Here is a 17,019-nt window from a genome sequence, read left to right on the forward strand (position 1 = left end):
AACGGCGTGCTACGCCTCTGGCGCTCCGGCAGTTTTACTGAGGGAGGGAGCAGATTGGAAGAGGCTGTGAGAGAGAATCAGGGAAACCACAAGAGAATAAAACACACCTTAAATTAGATCCGTCTGAGAGCAGAGAACATGTTTGGTTAACCTGTGTTCTCTTTATCTGCTCTGTGGAGAACCATCAGCCTCCTCAGAGGAGGGAACATTAAACTCAGGTCTCAGACTCATTTACTTTAGACCTGATTTCAGGCCAAGACAATGAATTTATTTAAGCTCAAACTGATTAAACCTTCTGTATCATTCAGAAGGAATGTTAATGAAACCGTCTCTCTCTCAGACACGAGTCTGTGATCAGCCCGTTCTCTGAGGACTGAAAACTATCTGTGTACTACGATTCATTTTCTTCATTTTCCACTGGGAGTTTGATTGTAACCAAAGAATTTCCCTCCGGGGATTAATAACGTTACTGTGATCTGAGCTGATCTGATCTGATCTAAATGATCAGGTTATCATCAGGGTTTCACTGCCCACTGATCAGTGATTTTGTAATTTACAGGTTAAAAGATGTGAAAATTCAGCTGAAAATGAATGAAAACTCTTTTAGGTTCCAGCATTTATCGACTGTTTCATAGTCTTTTTCATACGTTTTGGTCTTTTTGTGGAATTTGTAGATAATTAGAAAAACAGAGATCAATTCATTTCAGTTTTATCACCCGACTGATGCTTTAACCTTTTAGTTGCCAAACTTTAACCAGATCTTAACCGTTGTGTAGTTTCCAGGAGCAGGTGTGGAGAGAATAATTCCCTGACTGCAGGGACGATTCATTAAATGAGAAAAAGATAAAAACATATGACTGAAAAAAAGAGAGAGTGAGAGGAGAGTAAAAAAACAGAAGACGAGGGAAAAGATGAGAGAGAGAGAGAGAGCTGGGGATGACACACTGTGGTTGCTGGGAGTCGCCGCTCAGTGCCTCAGGGTTTGGTGCCATTTGGTGCCTGTGTGGACAACGAGACACACACACACACACAGAAATTCACACAGCAACACATCAATACAGAAACACAAACCTTTCACACATTTTCTCTCTCTCACTGGTAAAACGAGGCCTGGATAAACTGTGTCTTACTAACACACATTTCCCAGAGTCCCCTTTGTGTCCTAATGTAGAGCGCGGCGAGCCTACGGGGCAGTGGAGCAGGGTGGTTGCTGGTTCCAATCCCTGTGACAATCTGGCCTCAGAAACGTGAACAAAGGCAAACCCCCCCCCCCCCACTCATGCGCACACACACACAATGAACCATGTTTTCATGTGTGTGTGTGAGTGTGTGTCTGATGACTTAACACTGTGCTTCGGATCATGATGGACACAGACGTCAGCCATCATACACCGTTTCCCTCTGTTGCCAGTCTTTATGCTAAGCTAAGCTAAGCTAACCTGCTGCCCATGAAAAGTCAGAGTGGGAACAAACTGTGATTACGTCTGTCACAGTGAGATGATAAAGCTGTGTGTGTGTGTGTGTGTGTGTGTGAGCAGTGAATTGCAGTCATGCAGGCTGAGTCTTGTAGTGAAGCTGCTGTTTTCCTGTCAGTGGCACATCTGTCACATCTGGCTAAACGTGGCTTGATCAGCGCTCCATGGTTCATGTCATCAGGAGCAGCATAGACATGTCACAGTGCAGCTACCGTAGCCACAAGGCGGGACGTCACGTGACGATACAATGGGGGATGTGGTTGAAAGATCTGGAAACATCTGTAAAGTGACCTTGAGTTTGTAATATTTCATCACAGATTTCTGTTTGCAGGGTCAACACACACACACACACGCACACACACACACAGACACACACACACACACCGTGGGCAGGTGTTGTTCTGAGCTGTGTCTGTAATTACTGAGCTAAACAGTTAATCACAGAACATTATTAATTACAGCAGACTGACACACTGACCTCCTGTGTGAGTGACTTTGACAGAGCTGCGTGTGTGTGTGTGCGTGTGTGTGTGTGCTTGTGTGTGTGCGAGGTTTATAATTCAGAGTTACCCTGTTTTACACACTGTAGGTCTCTGCAGTGTGATAGCTGGAGGCTACGGAGGCCCAGAGGGGACATCAGCAGCAGAGCAAGGAGTAACCAAATTAAATGTCCCTCTTAAACAAAGACACTGTTACTTTGCTGTTCATTTACTTTCAACAGGAAGCTGCTATTTAGTCAAACTGAGGTCCACAGTCCTGCTGGTGTCACTGCAGCCGCAGCATTGAACTGTGGGACGGAATCAAAAACACTGATGATCTGTGTTTATTGTTGGAGCCGAACAGTCGCAGAGATAAAACTGTAAAACCTGAAGGGAGGAATCTGATCGAGGGGTGTTTCCGGCTTTAGTATTTAATATATATTGGCCACATCTGGCTGATACCATTACCTTTTAATTACATCAGTATGAATTCTAACAGGGTCCGGTCACACCTGCAGTTTGGCCCATGTGAACCTGGATCAAGACCCATTTTTACCCTGACCATACAGGTGTGAACGCACCCGACACAGCGATGTCAGACCTGCTTTGGTTCTTTTTCTCTTCACACAGATAGAAATTCTACAAATCAAAATGCAGAACCAAAGCTGTGTGAGAGAGTTCACGTCACTCCTCTGCCCAAATATCAAGACAGCAAAGTACACAGTATCCCAGCATGCAAAGCGCACCTGGCTGCAGAAGCTGTTCTGTTCAGACTTGCAGAGTTCATAGTTCCAGAATTTGCTCCAGAGTATGTCATGGCCCCTGGAGCAGGAACATGCGTTGGTCTGTGAGTTAGCAAACAGTCAGTGAGTGTGTGAGACATCAGGTCAGTGAATCATCTGGTCTTCCTCCTTCATGGACTGGTGTCAGACTGTGAGAGCGACCCTCACTTCCTGTTTGTCATGGCTGTTGTTTACAGCCTGTGTGGCGTCGCTGCCTGTCGGGTTCTCGTGGTCTGTTTTTCACATTTCAGTGTGAGTGGACGTTTGAGGGACGGCTTTCAAACTTTGCACAAATATTGACTGTGTCTCAAGGATGAACTGAGTAGATTGTGGAGGTCAGAGGTCAAAGGCCAAGGTCACTGTGACCTTAATGCAATCCTCTACGTCCGCTACAAACAGGCACCAACCGTGCGGAGGCGTACCACCGCCATGCTGTACTTCTACTTTATTCTCGTATTTTGTCATTTGGTGCCAAACAGCACACACAAGTACGACCCTGTGACGACACCTGAGTTTCTGTCAGATCCAAAGTCCCGGGAATTGTTTAGTATCAAGGCTCAGTGTGTGACCGCGGGAACTGAATCCTCTAATGTGTGTGTTCTTATAATCTATAATCTTTTCTCCACTGTCAAATGTATTTTTATTATGTTTCTCTGACATTTTTTTCATAAAGTCATTTTCAGTGCCATTTTTTGTGATAGTTCTCCGCTCTCAGCTCGTGAATTTACTCATCATGCTAAAGATAATTTAACATTATGAGAAATCCCCTTGTTTGCTGTTTGTTAGCACACACAAACACACACACACACACACACACACAAGGCTCCTGACTGATGAAGTGACCGACTGACTTTATGTTGTGGGTCTGTTTGGCCTGTTGCCGCCTGTGAGGGGAGGACAGAGGGACACACACACACGCTTCAGTGTATCAGTGTGTGTTTGTATTGTTTGTGCAGGAACTGGCATCATTGCTCTGACACTGTAACCCACATAAATCAGATAGATTTCTAATCAGAGCGTGTGTGTGTGTGTGTGTGTGTGTGTGTGTGTGTATGTTTGTGTTGCTACCAGTGTGTTGTTAGTTACCGCCCCTGGTTATGAAGCACAGCGACAAACAGAAACAGAGTGTGTGTTTAAGTGTGTGTGTTTTTCTGTGTGAGTGAAAATTAGGTTTCTATCTGAAAGAAACAGAAATCTGAACAACTGTACTGAACCTCTTTACAGTGTGTGTAGACGTGTGTGTGTGTATGTGTGTGTGTGTGTGTGTGTGTGTGTGTGTGTGTGTGTCGTCTTCCCCCGGACTCATGTGGTTTCAGAGGAGGAACAAGCTGCCGAGCAGAGCCAGGGTTTACATGTGAGTGTTATTTTGTTTACAGGCTGCAGTGGGTTTATAAGTGTTTGTGTTACTGTATGTTGTGCTGAACGCTGCAGTGTGTGTTTGTGTTTCAGGGATTTTACAGACAGATTTCAGAGACTCTCTGCGGTGCATCCAGCAGATACAGGAGCTAAAAGTCATTTATTTCATTTATTATCGTTTTTAAAAATATGTTTCTTGTTATTAACCCCTGTATAAGAGGACATTTTTCTTTTTTTGACTTTTTAAGTTTCAGATTTAGGCTGCAAGTCACATGATTCCGCCCCTGATTTGAGAGACATTTTTAAAGCCTGTGGAAGTTAACATATATGGTTCCTTGCCGTCGGCTGTTTTATTCAGATAACAGAGGTTTGTCCATTTTCTGTGTGGCATCGTGTTTTTGCTTGAAGTGAGGCTGAGCTGTATCAGGAAACAGAACTGCGTTTTTTTGTTTTGTTTTTTTGCAGCTTACAGGATCTTATTATTCACAAGACGTTACACAACTTCATCACATACTGTTTAAACTGCTTTTAATTTTTGCTGCACCATCTGGTAAGAAGAAGACTGTTCCTTCCTTCCCTCATCTCTTTCTTTTAAAACCATAAATAGCAGATGTAGTTTTTTTTTTTCATCTTTAAACTCGATGTAAAAACAGTCTCTGCGTTTTTCCAGCTTTATATCATTCTAAACTGGTCCCTGAGCTTCAGACTGTTGGTTGGATAAAACACCTGAAGATGTTACCTTGGGCTCTGAGACCGTCTGAATGGAAAAGATATTGATAAAATATTAAACTCGTTAATCGATAAAGAAAACAGTCACAACGTGCAGCCCTGAGTCAGAGCATGTGTGTGAAACCAGCAGCCAAACTGTGCTCAGATCAGATCTGTAGCTGTGTTCCCATCAGATGGATTATTATACTAATGCAGAGCGTGTACAGCAGTAACGTTTGGTGTTTCGACTCTGACTTCATCACATCTGACTGCAGCAAAGCACAGAGTGTGGAGTGATAATAATAATAACAGTGTATGAGCAGCAGCAGCTTTCAGCTGAGCAGAGCACTGTTGGCTTAATGCCACATTCATGCCATGTTGGACTCACGCTAATTACAGAATTATTTATAGAGCTCATCCAAGTCGTAATCGAGACTGAGAAACCTCCAACATCTCCAACCTGACGCCTCCTGATACAGAGGAGCCCGAAAACCAAAGAAAGATGGACGAATCCCTTCAGAAAATCAGAGGTTTCATCTGACAAAGTCGACTATAAACTCCGTGTTAATCTGCAGTGTAACCTGACTTTGAGTCCTGTGCGTTATCTGACTTTTTTTTTTTTACTGATTTTCATCTCCAGCATCTTTTAAGCTCATTCGTTTGAGGAGCTTCTTAACTACTGAACTCAGCAACACAGATCTGGAAAAGTGAGAGAGACAAAACTTAAAACTTAGGGAGACGCGGCCCTCCACAGTGACGAAGTTACCCACCAGAAAATTAAGATATGTTACACACACGTTACTCAGGACGTACCTGGCACTGATGTTATGAACTGCTCAGGATACAGCACGGCCAGCAAGAGCAGCAACAAGTGCTGAGCAACACAGATGCAGACAGAAGTTTAAAAAGTCCAATCTGGCTCAGGTGTGATGTTTTCTAACGTCAGAGTCACCTGAAGTTCACTGTACGACCTCAGTGTCCTGCAGCCTGCCAGAGGAAGCTGCCAGCGTGGGGCTCTGCGCTCGGCCGGGGTATAAATCAAACGCATCTCACCTCAGATCAACCCTGCAGCTGGCTCAGGCTCCGCTGACTGAGGGAGGAGAGGAGAGAGGGGAGGAGAGGAGAGGAGAGAGGAGAGGAGAGGAGAGAGGGGAGGAGAGGAGAGAGGAGAGGAGAGGAGAGAGGAGAGGAGAGGAGAGGAGAGGAGAGAAGAGAGGAGAGGAGAGAGGAGAGGAGAGGGGAGGAGAGAAGAAAGGAGAGAGGAGAGGAGAGGGGAGGAGAGAAGAAAGGAGAGGAGAGAGGAGAGGAGAGAGGGGAGGAGAGGAGAGGAGAGGAGAGAGGGGAGGAGAGGAGAGGAGAGAGGAGAGGAGAGGAGAGAGGGGAGGAGAGGAGAGAGGAGAGGAGAGGAGAGAGGAGAGGAGAGGAGAGGAGAGGAGAGGAGAGAGGAGAGGAGAGAGGAGAGGAGAGGGGAGGAGAGAAGAAAGGAGAGGAGAGAGGAGAGGAGAGGGGAGGAGAGAAGAAAGGAGAGGAGAGAGGAGAGGAGAGAGGGGAGGAGAGGAGAGGAGAGAGGGGAGGAGAGGAGAGAGGAGAGGAGAGGAGGTGTGCAGTGATGCTGCACAGTGATGATGAGCAGCAGCTTCCTCTGTGCTGTCCTGCTGTGGACACTGTGTGTTTCAGACTCGTGAACTCAGATGTTCAACAGCTCCAGTGATTCCTTCAAACCTTTAGCTGCTCTGAGTCTTTACAGCCGTCTGAGCTGGACGACCTCTTCCAGAGAGAGCAGCTACCGACCGAGCATCTGACCGTGGTCTGAGGATCTGACCTCTGAGGATCTGAGCTCTGAGGATGTGACCTCTGAGGATGTGACCTCTGAGGATCTGAGCTCTGAGGATGTGACCTCTGAGGATGTGACCTCTGAGGATGTGACCTCTGAGAATGTGACCTCTGAGGATCTGACCTCTGAGGATCTGAGCTCTGAGGATCTGAACTCTGAGGATCTGACCTCTGAGGATCTGACCTCTGAGGATCTGACCTCTGAGGATCTGAGGGAGGAGGCCTGGAAGGAGGAGAGGAAAAATTATGGAGGAGATGATGATGATCAGAAGAGATGATGACGAGGAGGATGAGGAGGAGGAAACAGAGTTGGAAAGAGAAACAGTTAGCAATTATCTAGAGTGCCTTCCTCTTTTACTGCAGAGCCTCACTGGGATTTATGAGTGCAGTCCCTTCTCTGTGTGTGTGTGTGTGTGTGTGTGTGTGTGTGTGTGTGTGTGTGTGTGTGTGTGTGTGTGTGTGTGTGTGTTAGAGAGAGAGAGAGTTTAATAAATCAAAGTTTAGGGATGTAAACGCCAAATCATCCCAGAATAATGTCTTCAGCTTTTTCACCTCTCTCCTTCTCACACACACACACACACACACACACACACACACACACACACACACACACACACACACACACACTGAGTCACATGAGGGTGACTCATGGCTAACAGCGGTATGTGTGTGTGTGTGAGTGTGGGGGTGTGTACAGTGTACATGAGTGTGGGTGTACAGTGTGTTGTGTGTGCAAGAGACACAGCATGAGTGTGTGGGAGACTGTTTGTGTGTGTGTGTGTGTGTGTGTGTGTGTGTGTGTGTGTGTGTGTGTGTGTGTGTGTGTGTGTGTGTGTGTGTGTGTGTGTGTGTGTGTGTGAGCTTGGCAGTGCCCACATCAGCTTGTGTGCCAACTTCCCGGGCGTCTCAGATTAACACTGAAGAGCCTGTTTGATGATGAAACACAGACCAATCATGGCCGCCACGCAGATTCCTCCTCTTTTCTCCTCGTCTCCTCCTTCAGTCAGCAGTTAATCGATCGATCGTCTATCTGAGTCGCTGACCGACTGTTTGTCTGTTTTCAAACTGTCACGCGACCGGTGTGAAGCAGAACTGGTCCGGTTTAATCCAGTTTATTCCTGATTGTCTGGTTTGTTTTAGTTTAATCTGGTTTGTGCTCCAGTTCAGTCTGAACTGTTCAGGTTTAATCTGGTTTTGTTTTGTTTAATTTGGTCCACTTTACTCCAGTTTGATCCGCTTGGTCTGTTTCAGCCTGGTTAGCCTGGTTTACAGGCTGGTTTACAGGCTGGTTTGGTCCAGTTTAATCTGGTTTAGTCTAGTTGGTTTTGTTCCAGTTTGACCGGTCTGGTCCAGTCTCTGGAGTCTAATCTGTTCCAGGTTCACTGGTTTGGTCCAGTTGCTCTTCATTTTCTCCTTTGTCCTGGACCGGTTTGGTTTGATCCAGTTGAGTCAGTTGACTTGTCTGTCTCCTTTTTCTTGTCCCCTGTCCTTTTCCCCCTTTTCTTCCTCTTCTCCTTCCTGTTTTGTTTCATGCAATTTTCTTCTCTCCATCCTTCATTCTTTTTCTGTGCCCTCCTCCTCCTCCTCCTCATCCCTCTGTTCGTCCTAATTCTGTTCTCTGTTGTTTAGATCACTTTTCATATTCCTCCATTGTTTCTGTCCCTGTTTTTATTTCCATACAACAGGAAACACGTGTTATCGAATCGGTTTGACGTGATGTGATGATGACCTGAACATTAGCAGGTGGATAACACCCCCCCTCCCCCGCCCCCCCTCCCTCTCTGTCTGTTCTCTCTCAGCGTGGAGGGCGACTCTCAGTGTCCCGAGGCGCTCACTTTTTCTGATTCGTCCTTCAGCCATCCGCCTCCCTTCCTTCGCTATAGCAACAGCCCCCTGCCCAGCCCCTGTGATCCCTACAGCTCTGCCTCCACCAGCGGGCCCCTGGGAGCCTCCCACACACACACACAGGTACTGACCCTAAAACACAAACATGAAAAACACACACAACAGGTCCGCAGCCGTCAGGTCGTCTGAGTGGACGTTTAAACAGGAAGTTTCACCTGGTTGAAGATTAGCGAGTGAGTCGTGTAGGAGGAGGATTATTTCAGGAGCTTTGAAATCTGATGTTTACAGATAAGATTCACCTTTATTAGTCCCACCGTGGGGAAACTGTGGCGTCATTAGATAAAACTAGATAAACTAAAATCGTGGGTTCTGATGAATATGGATAAAAATTAAAAGGTATTTTAACAAAATCATGAAACATTTAAATAGTTTTAGAAACGTCATCATACACCAAACAAAAGGATAAATTATGATACAACCACAGTAATCATCGTACACCTGACAGGTGTGCAGGTTGTGTTAAACTCAACAACCTTTCTTTACCTGCAGCTGACTCTGAGTAAAATGACGGAGCAGTGGCTGAGCCAGTAAAAACAACAGGACCGAAGCTCCAGATAACTGGACACTTACTACCAGTGGAATTAACTGGACTGTGGCACCAGGCTTAGAATTACTTTGCTGAAATATGAGGAATTCTAATCACAAAGGAGAAATAATGTTGGTTTAACCACTGATGTGAGGATGAATCTGAACCAGCTGAGAAAGATTCTGTACTGATTTCCTGTCCTTCTCCTTCAGGGCAGCTCTCCCATCTCTCCCCCCAGCCCGGCGAGCCTCGCCTGGGCTCAGCGTAGCCGACACCAGCCGGCCAGCCTGGCGCTCCGCAAGCAAGAGGAGGAGGAGAGCAAACGCTGCAAGGCTCTATCTGACAGCTATGAGCTCTCTACAGACCTCCAGGACAAGAAGGTACAGCTCCACAGGACACGTGTGGTTTTCATGTCATCGTCTCTGTTACGTTCTGAACCGAATACAGCCTCTTCTAACAAAGCAACACACCCCAGCAGAGAACACACACACACTGACAACATGCTGCTTAGTCCTGCCGGTAACAAACTGATCTCTGTGTCCACACGTGTAGCTTGTTGACTGCTAAATCAAAACCTGATAACCTTTATTGAAATCAGAACCTTCAGGTTTACAGAAGCTGGTGGATCTGACATTATAAATGTCCACATTTGAAAAGCTCTTCATAGGATTTAGTATTAATATTAACACGATGAGCTACAGAGTCAGTTTTCTGTTCCAGGATTTTTCAAATGAAAAAGTTCTGTCTTCCGTTCCCTGATTGGCTGCCTGTGTTCGACCGTGCTGTCTGATAGGTGGAGATGCTGGAGAGGAAGTACGGGGGCCAGTTTGTGTCCCGGCGGGCAGCGAGGACGATCCAGACAGCGTTCAGGCAGTACCGCATGAACAAGAACTTCGAGAGGCTTCGCAGCTCGGCGTCTGAGAGCAGGATGACCCGGCGCATCATCCTGTCCAACATGAGGATGCAGGTACACACACACACACACACGCACAAATAAACATGTACACAATAAAAAAGCACAGATGAAACATCACATTTGGGTCCAGAGTTTGTCAGCTCTGATCTTGTTGTGTGTTTTTTCGGTGGGTCCAGTACTCATTCGATGAGCGTCAGCCGCAGGGTCAGGGGTCAGCAGGTCAGCAGGGGTCAGAGGACGCAGGAGACATGGACGACTCCTTCTCTAAGCAGGTAAACACATTTGTCAGCTCCTCAGCTTTTAATGCTGACATCAACCGAGCTGTGGAAATGTTCCTGAAACTATAATTCTATTAAACAAGCTGGAGTCGGTGAAATGTTCTGTTAACGTGGAGGGAACGTTGAGTTTACGTTAACAGCAAACTGCAGCAGATTACAAGAAGAACAGATCGGTGAGGATATTTTACAGAAACAGGGAAAAACAGGGAAACAGGGAAGAAGCTTCTCTAACTGAGGAGGTAAATAAAGGCCTGAGTCTCAGGGTGTCAACGTTTACGTCTCTGTCTTCTGTCTGTTTACGTCCTGTGTCTGTGGACTACAGGTGAAGTCCCTGGCCGACTCCATGGACGACTCCCTCACCTGCCAGTCTGGCCGTGAAGACTCACAGGAAGCAGGAGGAGAAGGAGAGGAAGACGACGACGAGGATGAGGAGGAGGGAGACGAAGAGGAGGAAGAGGAGGAGGAAGAAGGGGAGGAGGACGAGGAGGAAGACGAGGACGAAGATTACAGACAGTGCGCGTGGCGCAGCACCATCGCGTCCTCACGACGTGCAGCGGGCCGGGTGGGAGGAGCGGGCGGAGGGAGAGGAGGTGAGGGAGGAGGTGCCGCCATGCACGAGGACAGCACCGCCACCTCCTTCAGTGATGTCACTCTCTACATGGACGAGGGCTGCCTCCCCTCCTCGCCTCTCTCCCGCCCTCCTTCCTCGCCACTCTCTCGCCCCGCCTCCAGCTCCGACACAGAGTACTGGGGAGGAGGGGGAGGAGGAGGTGCAGGGGGGAGAGAGGACAGCAGAGAGACAGAGGGAGGCAGCAACGCCAGCCGGAGGAGCAGCACCCCCTGCACAGAGTGTCGGGGGGAGTACAGAGGGAGGGCAGGAGGCGGAGGAGGAGGAGGAGGACACCTCCCTGTCCTGACCATTGAACCGCCAAGTGACAGCTCCGTGGACATGAGTGACAGGTCAGCCCAGCCAATCAGAGAGTTCCTGCAGACATCAAAACCCCTTATTCTTATATCATTCACGTGATCAGTCATAAAACATAAAGACAGTGTCTCTGCTTTTTCTCTGGTGATTCTCAGCCTTCGCATCATTTAGGAGCCAGTGTCCCACATAGACCGTGGACACGTGCACATTAAACATATGTCATCAAATTAGAAAAGAGTTTTCTGTGGGTCCTCAGACTGTCCCTCTGACTGAGCTGTCAGAGTCTTATTAACATGTGGAGCGCTCATTCTTTCCCTCACACTGTGCCGTGGATAACCCACTGAACGCCACTGTCGTGTGACATTTACGTGATAAAGGGGGTCTGGTAACATACGGCATACCCCCCTCCCTCTGTCACTGTCTGTCTTTCCCTCTCTCACTTTTACCTGCAGCTTCTCCTCATCTCTTCATTCCCTCGGCGTCCTCTGTCCTCCTCATAGCTTTATGTTTTTTCATTGTTGGTGGTTCTTAAATAACCTGGCTCCAGTATCTAGTTTTGCCCACTGTTTAATTCAGCTTATAGAGATCTGGAACTTTCTAGAGACAGTGAACAAATCACTCCATCTTTATTCACTGGTTCAGCTCCAGTCCAGTTCTTAATAAGATGTTTATTACTGCTGAAACTGTGAGTCTAAATCCACCACAGCTGATTTTAATCAACTTTATTTCTGAATATTTTGAAATTGAATCTGAAGGTCGGAGCGAGGCTCTATCGGACGCCTGGTGTACGAACAGGAGCCATCAGGAGTCGAGCGAGGAGGAGAGAGGGAGAGGAGGGGAGGAGGAGCGGAGGGAGAAAGTGGAGAGGATGAGCGAGGAGGAAGCAGCGAAGCGGACTCGCCACAGGGAACCATCAAACACAAACCGAACGGCCGCTCGGTTCCTACGGCGCAGGGACAAACACGCAGCCCCGCCAACGTCCCCCTGCCGATGCCTTCAGCCCGGACCCTGCCCCCACACCCGCTGCCTCACCCACTGCAACACCCACATTCACACCCCCAGCCTCACCCGTCACCCATCCCCCACCTCCCCACCATCCTCCACCACCACCCACAGTACAGCCAGCCGCATGTCCTGCACATGCACCACGGGCACGGCGGCAGCCCTTACATCCAGCACGCACACCACTTCGCCCAGCACCACTACCACCACCTGCACCACCAACACCACCACCTTCCCCATATTTACCCAGAACCCCCCTCTTCCCCACTGCCCTCCCCTGTACCACCACTCACGCCTCTCTCGCCCCTGCCACCTCCACTCACGCCGTCACCGCTGTCTTCCTCCTCCTCCTCGGCTCTGCAAAACATGGAGGCGCAGCAGCACCTCGCCCACCACCCCCACCTCCACCATCACCACCTGCTCTGCTCGGACGGAGACAACGAGAGCGTCAACTCCACCACCACCAACTCCAACGACGACACCACCGTCAACAACTGCAGCTCCGGCTCCTCGTCTCGTGACAGCCTGCGGGAGCCAATTGGAGGGGCCACGCTGGGCAAACAGACCTATCAGAGAGAGAGCCGCCACAGCTGGGACTCACCCGCCTTCAACAACGACGTGGTGCAGCGGCGGCAGTACCGCATCGGGCTCAACCTGTTTAACAAGTGAGTTTGTTCGGGTTCCTGATCTTCTTCTCATGTGAAACTAATGTGCAACTTGGATGAATAATCTGCTGCCGTATGTGATAAAAGAGGAACCCAGTTAAAGTGCGTGACTCCTCTCGGCTTCAGGAAGCCGGAGAAGGGGATCCAGTACCTGATCGAGAGGGGTTTCGTGTCGGACACGCCGGTCGGCATCGCCAGATTCATCCTGGAGAGGAAAGGACTGAGCAGGCAGATGATCGGAGAGTTCCTGGGCAGCCGGCAGCAGTTCAACAAGGACGTCTTAGAGTGAGTGAAAGACAGTCACATGACTTTGACATCAGAAAAGTTGTGTGTTGTATTTCTGTCCTTACAGGAATCAGGTTTCAGGCAAATAGTTAGTGTCACCTGAGCATTTCTAAAGATGCATCTAAAGACACCTGGCAAATCACTGCATAAAGTGGGCGTGGCTGTCAGATTGGACGCCGCCCCCCTTTCTAACAGCAGAAAGGTCACCTCACCGAGGCACACTGACCCCTGAGGCAGAGCGGGTGTAGACCATGATCAGTGTTTCCTGGTTTCCTGTCTCCATCTGTAGCTGTGTCCTGGATGAAATGGATTTCTCTGGGATGGATCTTGACGACGCTCTGAGGAAGTTCCAGGCTCAGATCAAAGTTCAAGGTGAAGCTCAGCGGGTGGAGCGACTGGTGGAGGCTTTCAGGTAATAAACCGCCCCGCAGCTCTGAATCACAGAGAAGATACAGTGTGTCAGTGGAGTTTGGGATGTTTCCTTCATTTCCTCTCTCTCTCTCTCTCTCTCTCTCTCTCTCTGTCTCTCTGTCTCTCTCTCTCTCTCTCTCTCTCTCTCTCTCTCTCTCTCTGTCTCTCTGTCTCTCTCTCTCTCTCTCTCTCTCTCTGTCTCTCTGTCTCTCTCTCTCTCTCTCTCTCTCTCTCTCTCTCTCTCTCTCTGTCTCTCTGTCTCTCTCTCTCTCTCTCTGTAGTCAGCGGTATTGTGTTTGCAACCCGGTGCTGATCCGGCAGTTCCAGAATCCAGACACCATCTTCATCTTGGCATTTGCCATCATCCTCCTCAACACGGACATGTACAGCCCCAACGTGAAGCCGGAGAGGAAGATGAAGCTCGAGGACTTCATCAAGAACCTGCGAGGTCAGCTGGTGGATCATCTCCCTCCGTTGTAATCAGTGCAGTCTGTCTTAAATAACGAAGGACTGGAAAATTTTAACTGGCTGGAAAAGAGCAGGAATGCTGCAGGCTGTTGTCACTGCTCGTAACAGTCAGACTGTGCTGGACGCAGACTGAGCTGCCTGATTTTCAGCCAGAGGAACTTGGCAAAAAAAAAATAGTAAAACAATATTTTTACAAAGATTTTCAAGAATTTTAAAATCAGTTTTTTCTTCATTCTCATCTTGTTTAATTTCTCAGATCAGTCTCTCTGTGAATAATTAGCATTGTGGTAAAGCTAACAGTGAGAGAGTCGTTCTGTTTTGTGCTTTTTGTTTGTCTTTGAGTTTTCACAGCTTTTTTCTGTACGTTTTCATTTTATATTGGAAACTTGAGGCCGACCTGTGTGTTTCCGTCAGGTGTTGATAACGGTCAGGACATCCCCAGGGACCTGCTGGTGGCCATTTATGGAAGGATCCAGAAATGGGAGCTGAGGACCAATGATGACCACGTGTCCCAGGTCCAGGCAGTGGAGAGGATGGTGGTCGGCAAGAAGCCTGTAAGACCCTCTGACATCTCAAATCTTAAACATCTACGCGTTTAAAATGAATGTGTGTGTGATTTTGTTGGGAATTCAAACAAGTTGTCTCCCTTAACTTCAGTCTTTGTTATCCAGTAACTGAATTTTTTCATCCAACACTGTACTTCTGTGTAAGATCCATTTCAAAGTCAGTGTTACAGTGGAAAAGACAAAAGACGCACAGAATATAATGTTCATAACTAAATGAAAACACGTCTTTAAACACAGCTGGTGCTGCTTTTCGACAGCAGATTCATTTCACCCTTTTCTGTGACACTGCAGATTTTTTCCAGGCCCAGTTTGTTCCTTCACAATAATGCTTATATTTTGTGTGTGTGTGTGTGTGTGTGTGTGTGTGTTGCAGGTGCTGTCCCTGCCTCATCGCCGGCTGGTTTGCTGCTGTCAGCTGTTCGAGGTTCCAGATCCGAACCGAGCTCAGAGGAGCGGCGTCCACCAGAGAGAAGTCTTCCTGTTCAACGACCTCCTGATGGTAATCAACGCGCTGTGTGTGTGTGCGTGTGAGTGTGTGTGTGTGTGAGTGTGTGAGTGTGTGAGTGTGTGTTTGCACTGATGGTGAATCTCTTTGCTGCCAGTTATGGATTTTACTGAGATAAACAGTGGTAATTTCGTAGCGTTATCTGTCTCGCACAGATTCACACTGTCCCTCGTTCCACGTGTATGTTGTTATTATTGAACTATTTTGGGACACGTACAGATACGGTTCCTCTCAGAGCCATGGGAGTGTGGCGTGGGAGATAAGGTGAATGTTAGAAAGTCTGAAAGTCTCACTTCCTATTAGAAAATAAATGGAATCCTAATCAGTTCAGTGTTCACAGCTGTTTCCAGCAAACGAGCCCTGAACAACCTCCGTTCTCTACCTGCTCAGCACCAAACAGCAAACAGACGCACAGACGCAGTTCACATCCAGCGTGAAGAGCCAGATCATTTCCTCAGGAGCTGGTGGAGACCAACAACAGAGCTGAAACAGATTAAATTCTGGACTTACTGTGGCTTCACTTTATGCTTTTGCCCATCAGTCTTCTCTCATAACCTATGATAATACATCAGAGTTAATTAGTTGATTATATTGTGTGTTATTAACCTGACTCTGCAAAGTAAGTAAAGCTGTCCAATAAATGTAATGAAGTAAAAACGAACTGAACTGCAGTGAAGTGAAGACAGACGCAGAGAAATACAGAAAAAAAAAACAGAATAAAGAACAAAACACAAACTATTCAGGTGGAATAATGAAGAATTAATCCTACAACTCTATTTAAAACACTGCTGGTTTTTTAATTACCTTAAAAACAACTTGAAAAAAGGTGATAGATCTGTTTAATGTTAAAACAGATCTATCACCTTTTTTCAACGACTTCTAAATAAATGATGTAAAGCACAGCGTGAGTCTCCACACTCTGTCAGTGTCACGAAAACGATGTCTCATGTTTGTTTGTGGAGCATGAGGAAGTGGCTCTCATTCATTCAGTCATTTTAATGTATTTACAATGTGACAGAAACAAGCAGAGGGGATGTTTGCAGTGTGTGGAGAAGATATTAAAATAACCACTGAAGGATTAAAAAAAAAATCTTAACTCGAAATGAACAAAAGAAACAAATGAAGATCAGCATAATAAAACACTGTTTCCTCTCTTCTCCTCCACCTCCTCCTGTTTTCTTTCTTTCTCTTTTCTCTCCTTCCATCACTTTTTCATCTCTCTCCTCACTCCCTCTCTTTTCTTCACATCTCTCTCCTCCTCCTCCTCCTCCTCCTCAGGTGACGAAGATCTTCCAAAAGAAGAAGACTTCTGTTACGTACAGTTTCAGACAATCGTTTCCTCTGGTGGACATGCAGGTCCACACCTTCCAAAACACCTGTAAGTATTCCTCCCTCTCTGTCTTCTGCCACACTCTCTCCAGTTATCTCCGTCTCCTCTCGTCCATCTGCTCTCTCCATCTGTCTCAGCCTCTCCGTTTTATTTTTTTATCTCTAATTCTTCTTTGCACTCGCTCAACCCTCTATTTTTACCCCACAGTCAGCAGATCCACTGAAAAGACATACATGAAGATATATACACACCACACGCGCACACACACGCACACACACACAAAGCCAGTGTTCAGAAAATGTGGAGTCCACACCCTAAACTGATGTCACACAGACACAGACAGACACAGACACACTACGTCCTGCATTAGATAAAAGTGTTGTGTGGTTGTTGAAGGCTACATTTAGGTTGCAGCAGTAAAATGCTGCTGAAAGATTTTCCACAGGTGCAGGTGGGTCAGAGAAGGATCAGGAAGTTGCGGTACCAAACAGAATCCAGTGACAGGAAGTTGTCAGGAGTTTGCAGTCGGGGTAAAATACATCTCAGGGTAGCAGCAGGTAAGTTTTGAGTTCAGAAGATGTGAAATCGTAACCAGCACATTTCT

At 47.3% G+C, this 17,019-nt stretch overlaps 1 protein-coding gene across 1 annotated transcript in view; it reads left to right on the plus strand.

Annotated features, from left to right (window-relative positions):
• Positions 1–17,019, plus strand: part of LOC121192236 (IQ motif and SEC7 domain-containing protein 2-like) — a 98,524-nt gene that overhangs the window by 75,736 nt on the left and 5,769 nt on the right. Inside the window, exons 2-13 of the mRNA XM_041053827.1 lie at positions 8,433–8,601; positions 9,277–9,444; positions 9,858–10,031; positions 10,157–10,252; positions 10,581–11,218; positions 11,939–12,850; positions 12,977–13,135; positions 13,425–13,547; positions 13,828–13,994; positions 14,429–14,568; positions 14,954–15,079; positions 16,364–16,463. Of these exons, the coding sequence (XP_040909761.1) occupies positions 8,433–8,601; positions 9,277–9,444; positions 9,858–10,031; positions 10,157–10,252; positions 10,581–11,218; positions 11,939–12,850; positions 12,977–13,135; positions 13,425–13,547; positions 13,828–13,994; positions 14,429–14,568; positions 14,954–15,079; positions 16,364–16,463 (2,972 nt within the window). The remainder of the gene's footprint in view (positions 1–8,432; positions 8,602–9,276; positions 9,445–9,857; positions 10,032–10,156; positions 10,253–10,580; positions 11,219–11,938; positions 12,851–12,976; positions 13,136–13,424; positions 13,548–13,827; positions 13,995–14,428; positions 14,569–14,953; positions 15,080–16,363; positions 16,464–17,019) is intronic.

The sequence above is a fragment of the Toxotes jaculatrix genome, chromosome 2 (genome assembly GCF_017976425.1).
Source record: "Toxotes jaculatrix isolate fToxJac2 chromosome 2, fToxJac2.pri, whole genome shotgun sequence".
Lineage (NCBI taxonomy): Eukaryota > Metazoa > Chordata > Actinopteri > Toxotidae > Toxotes > Toxotes jaculatrix.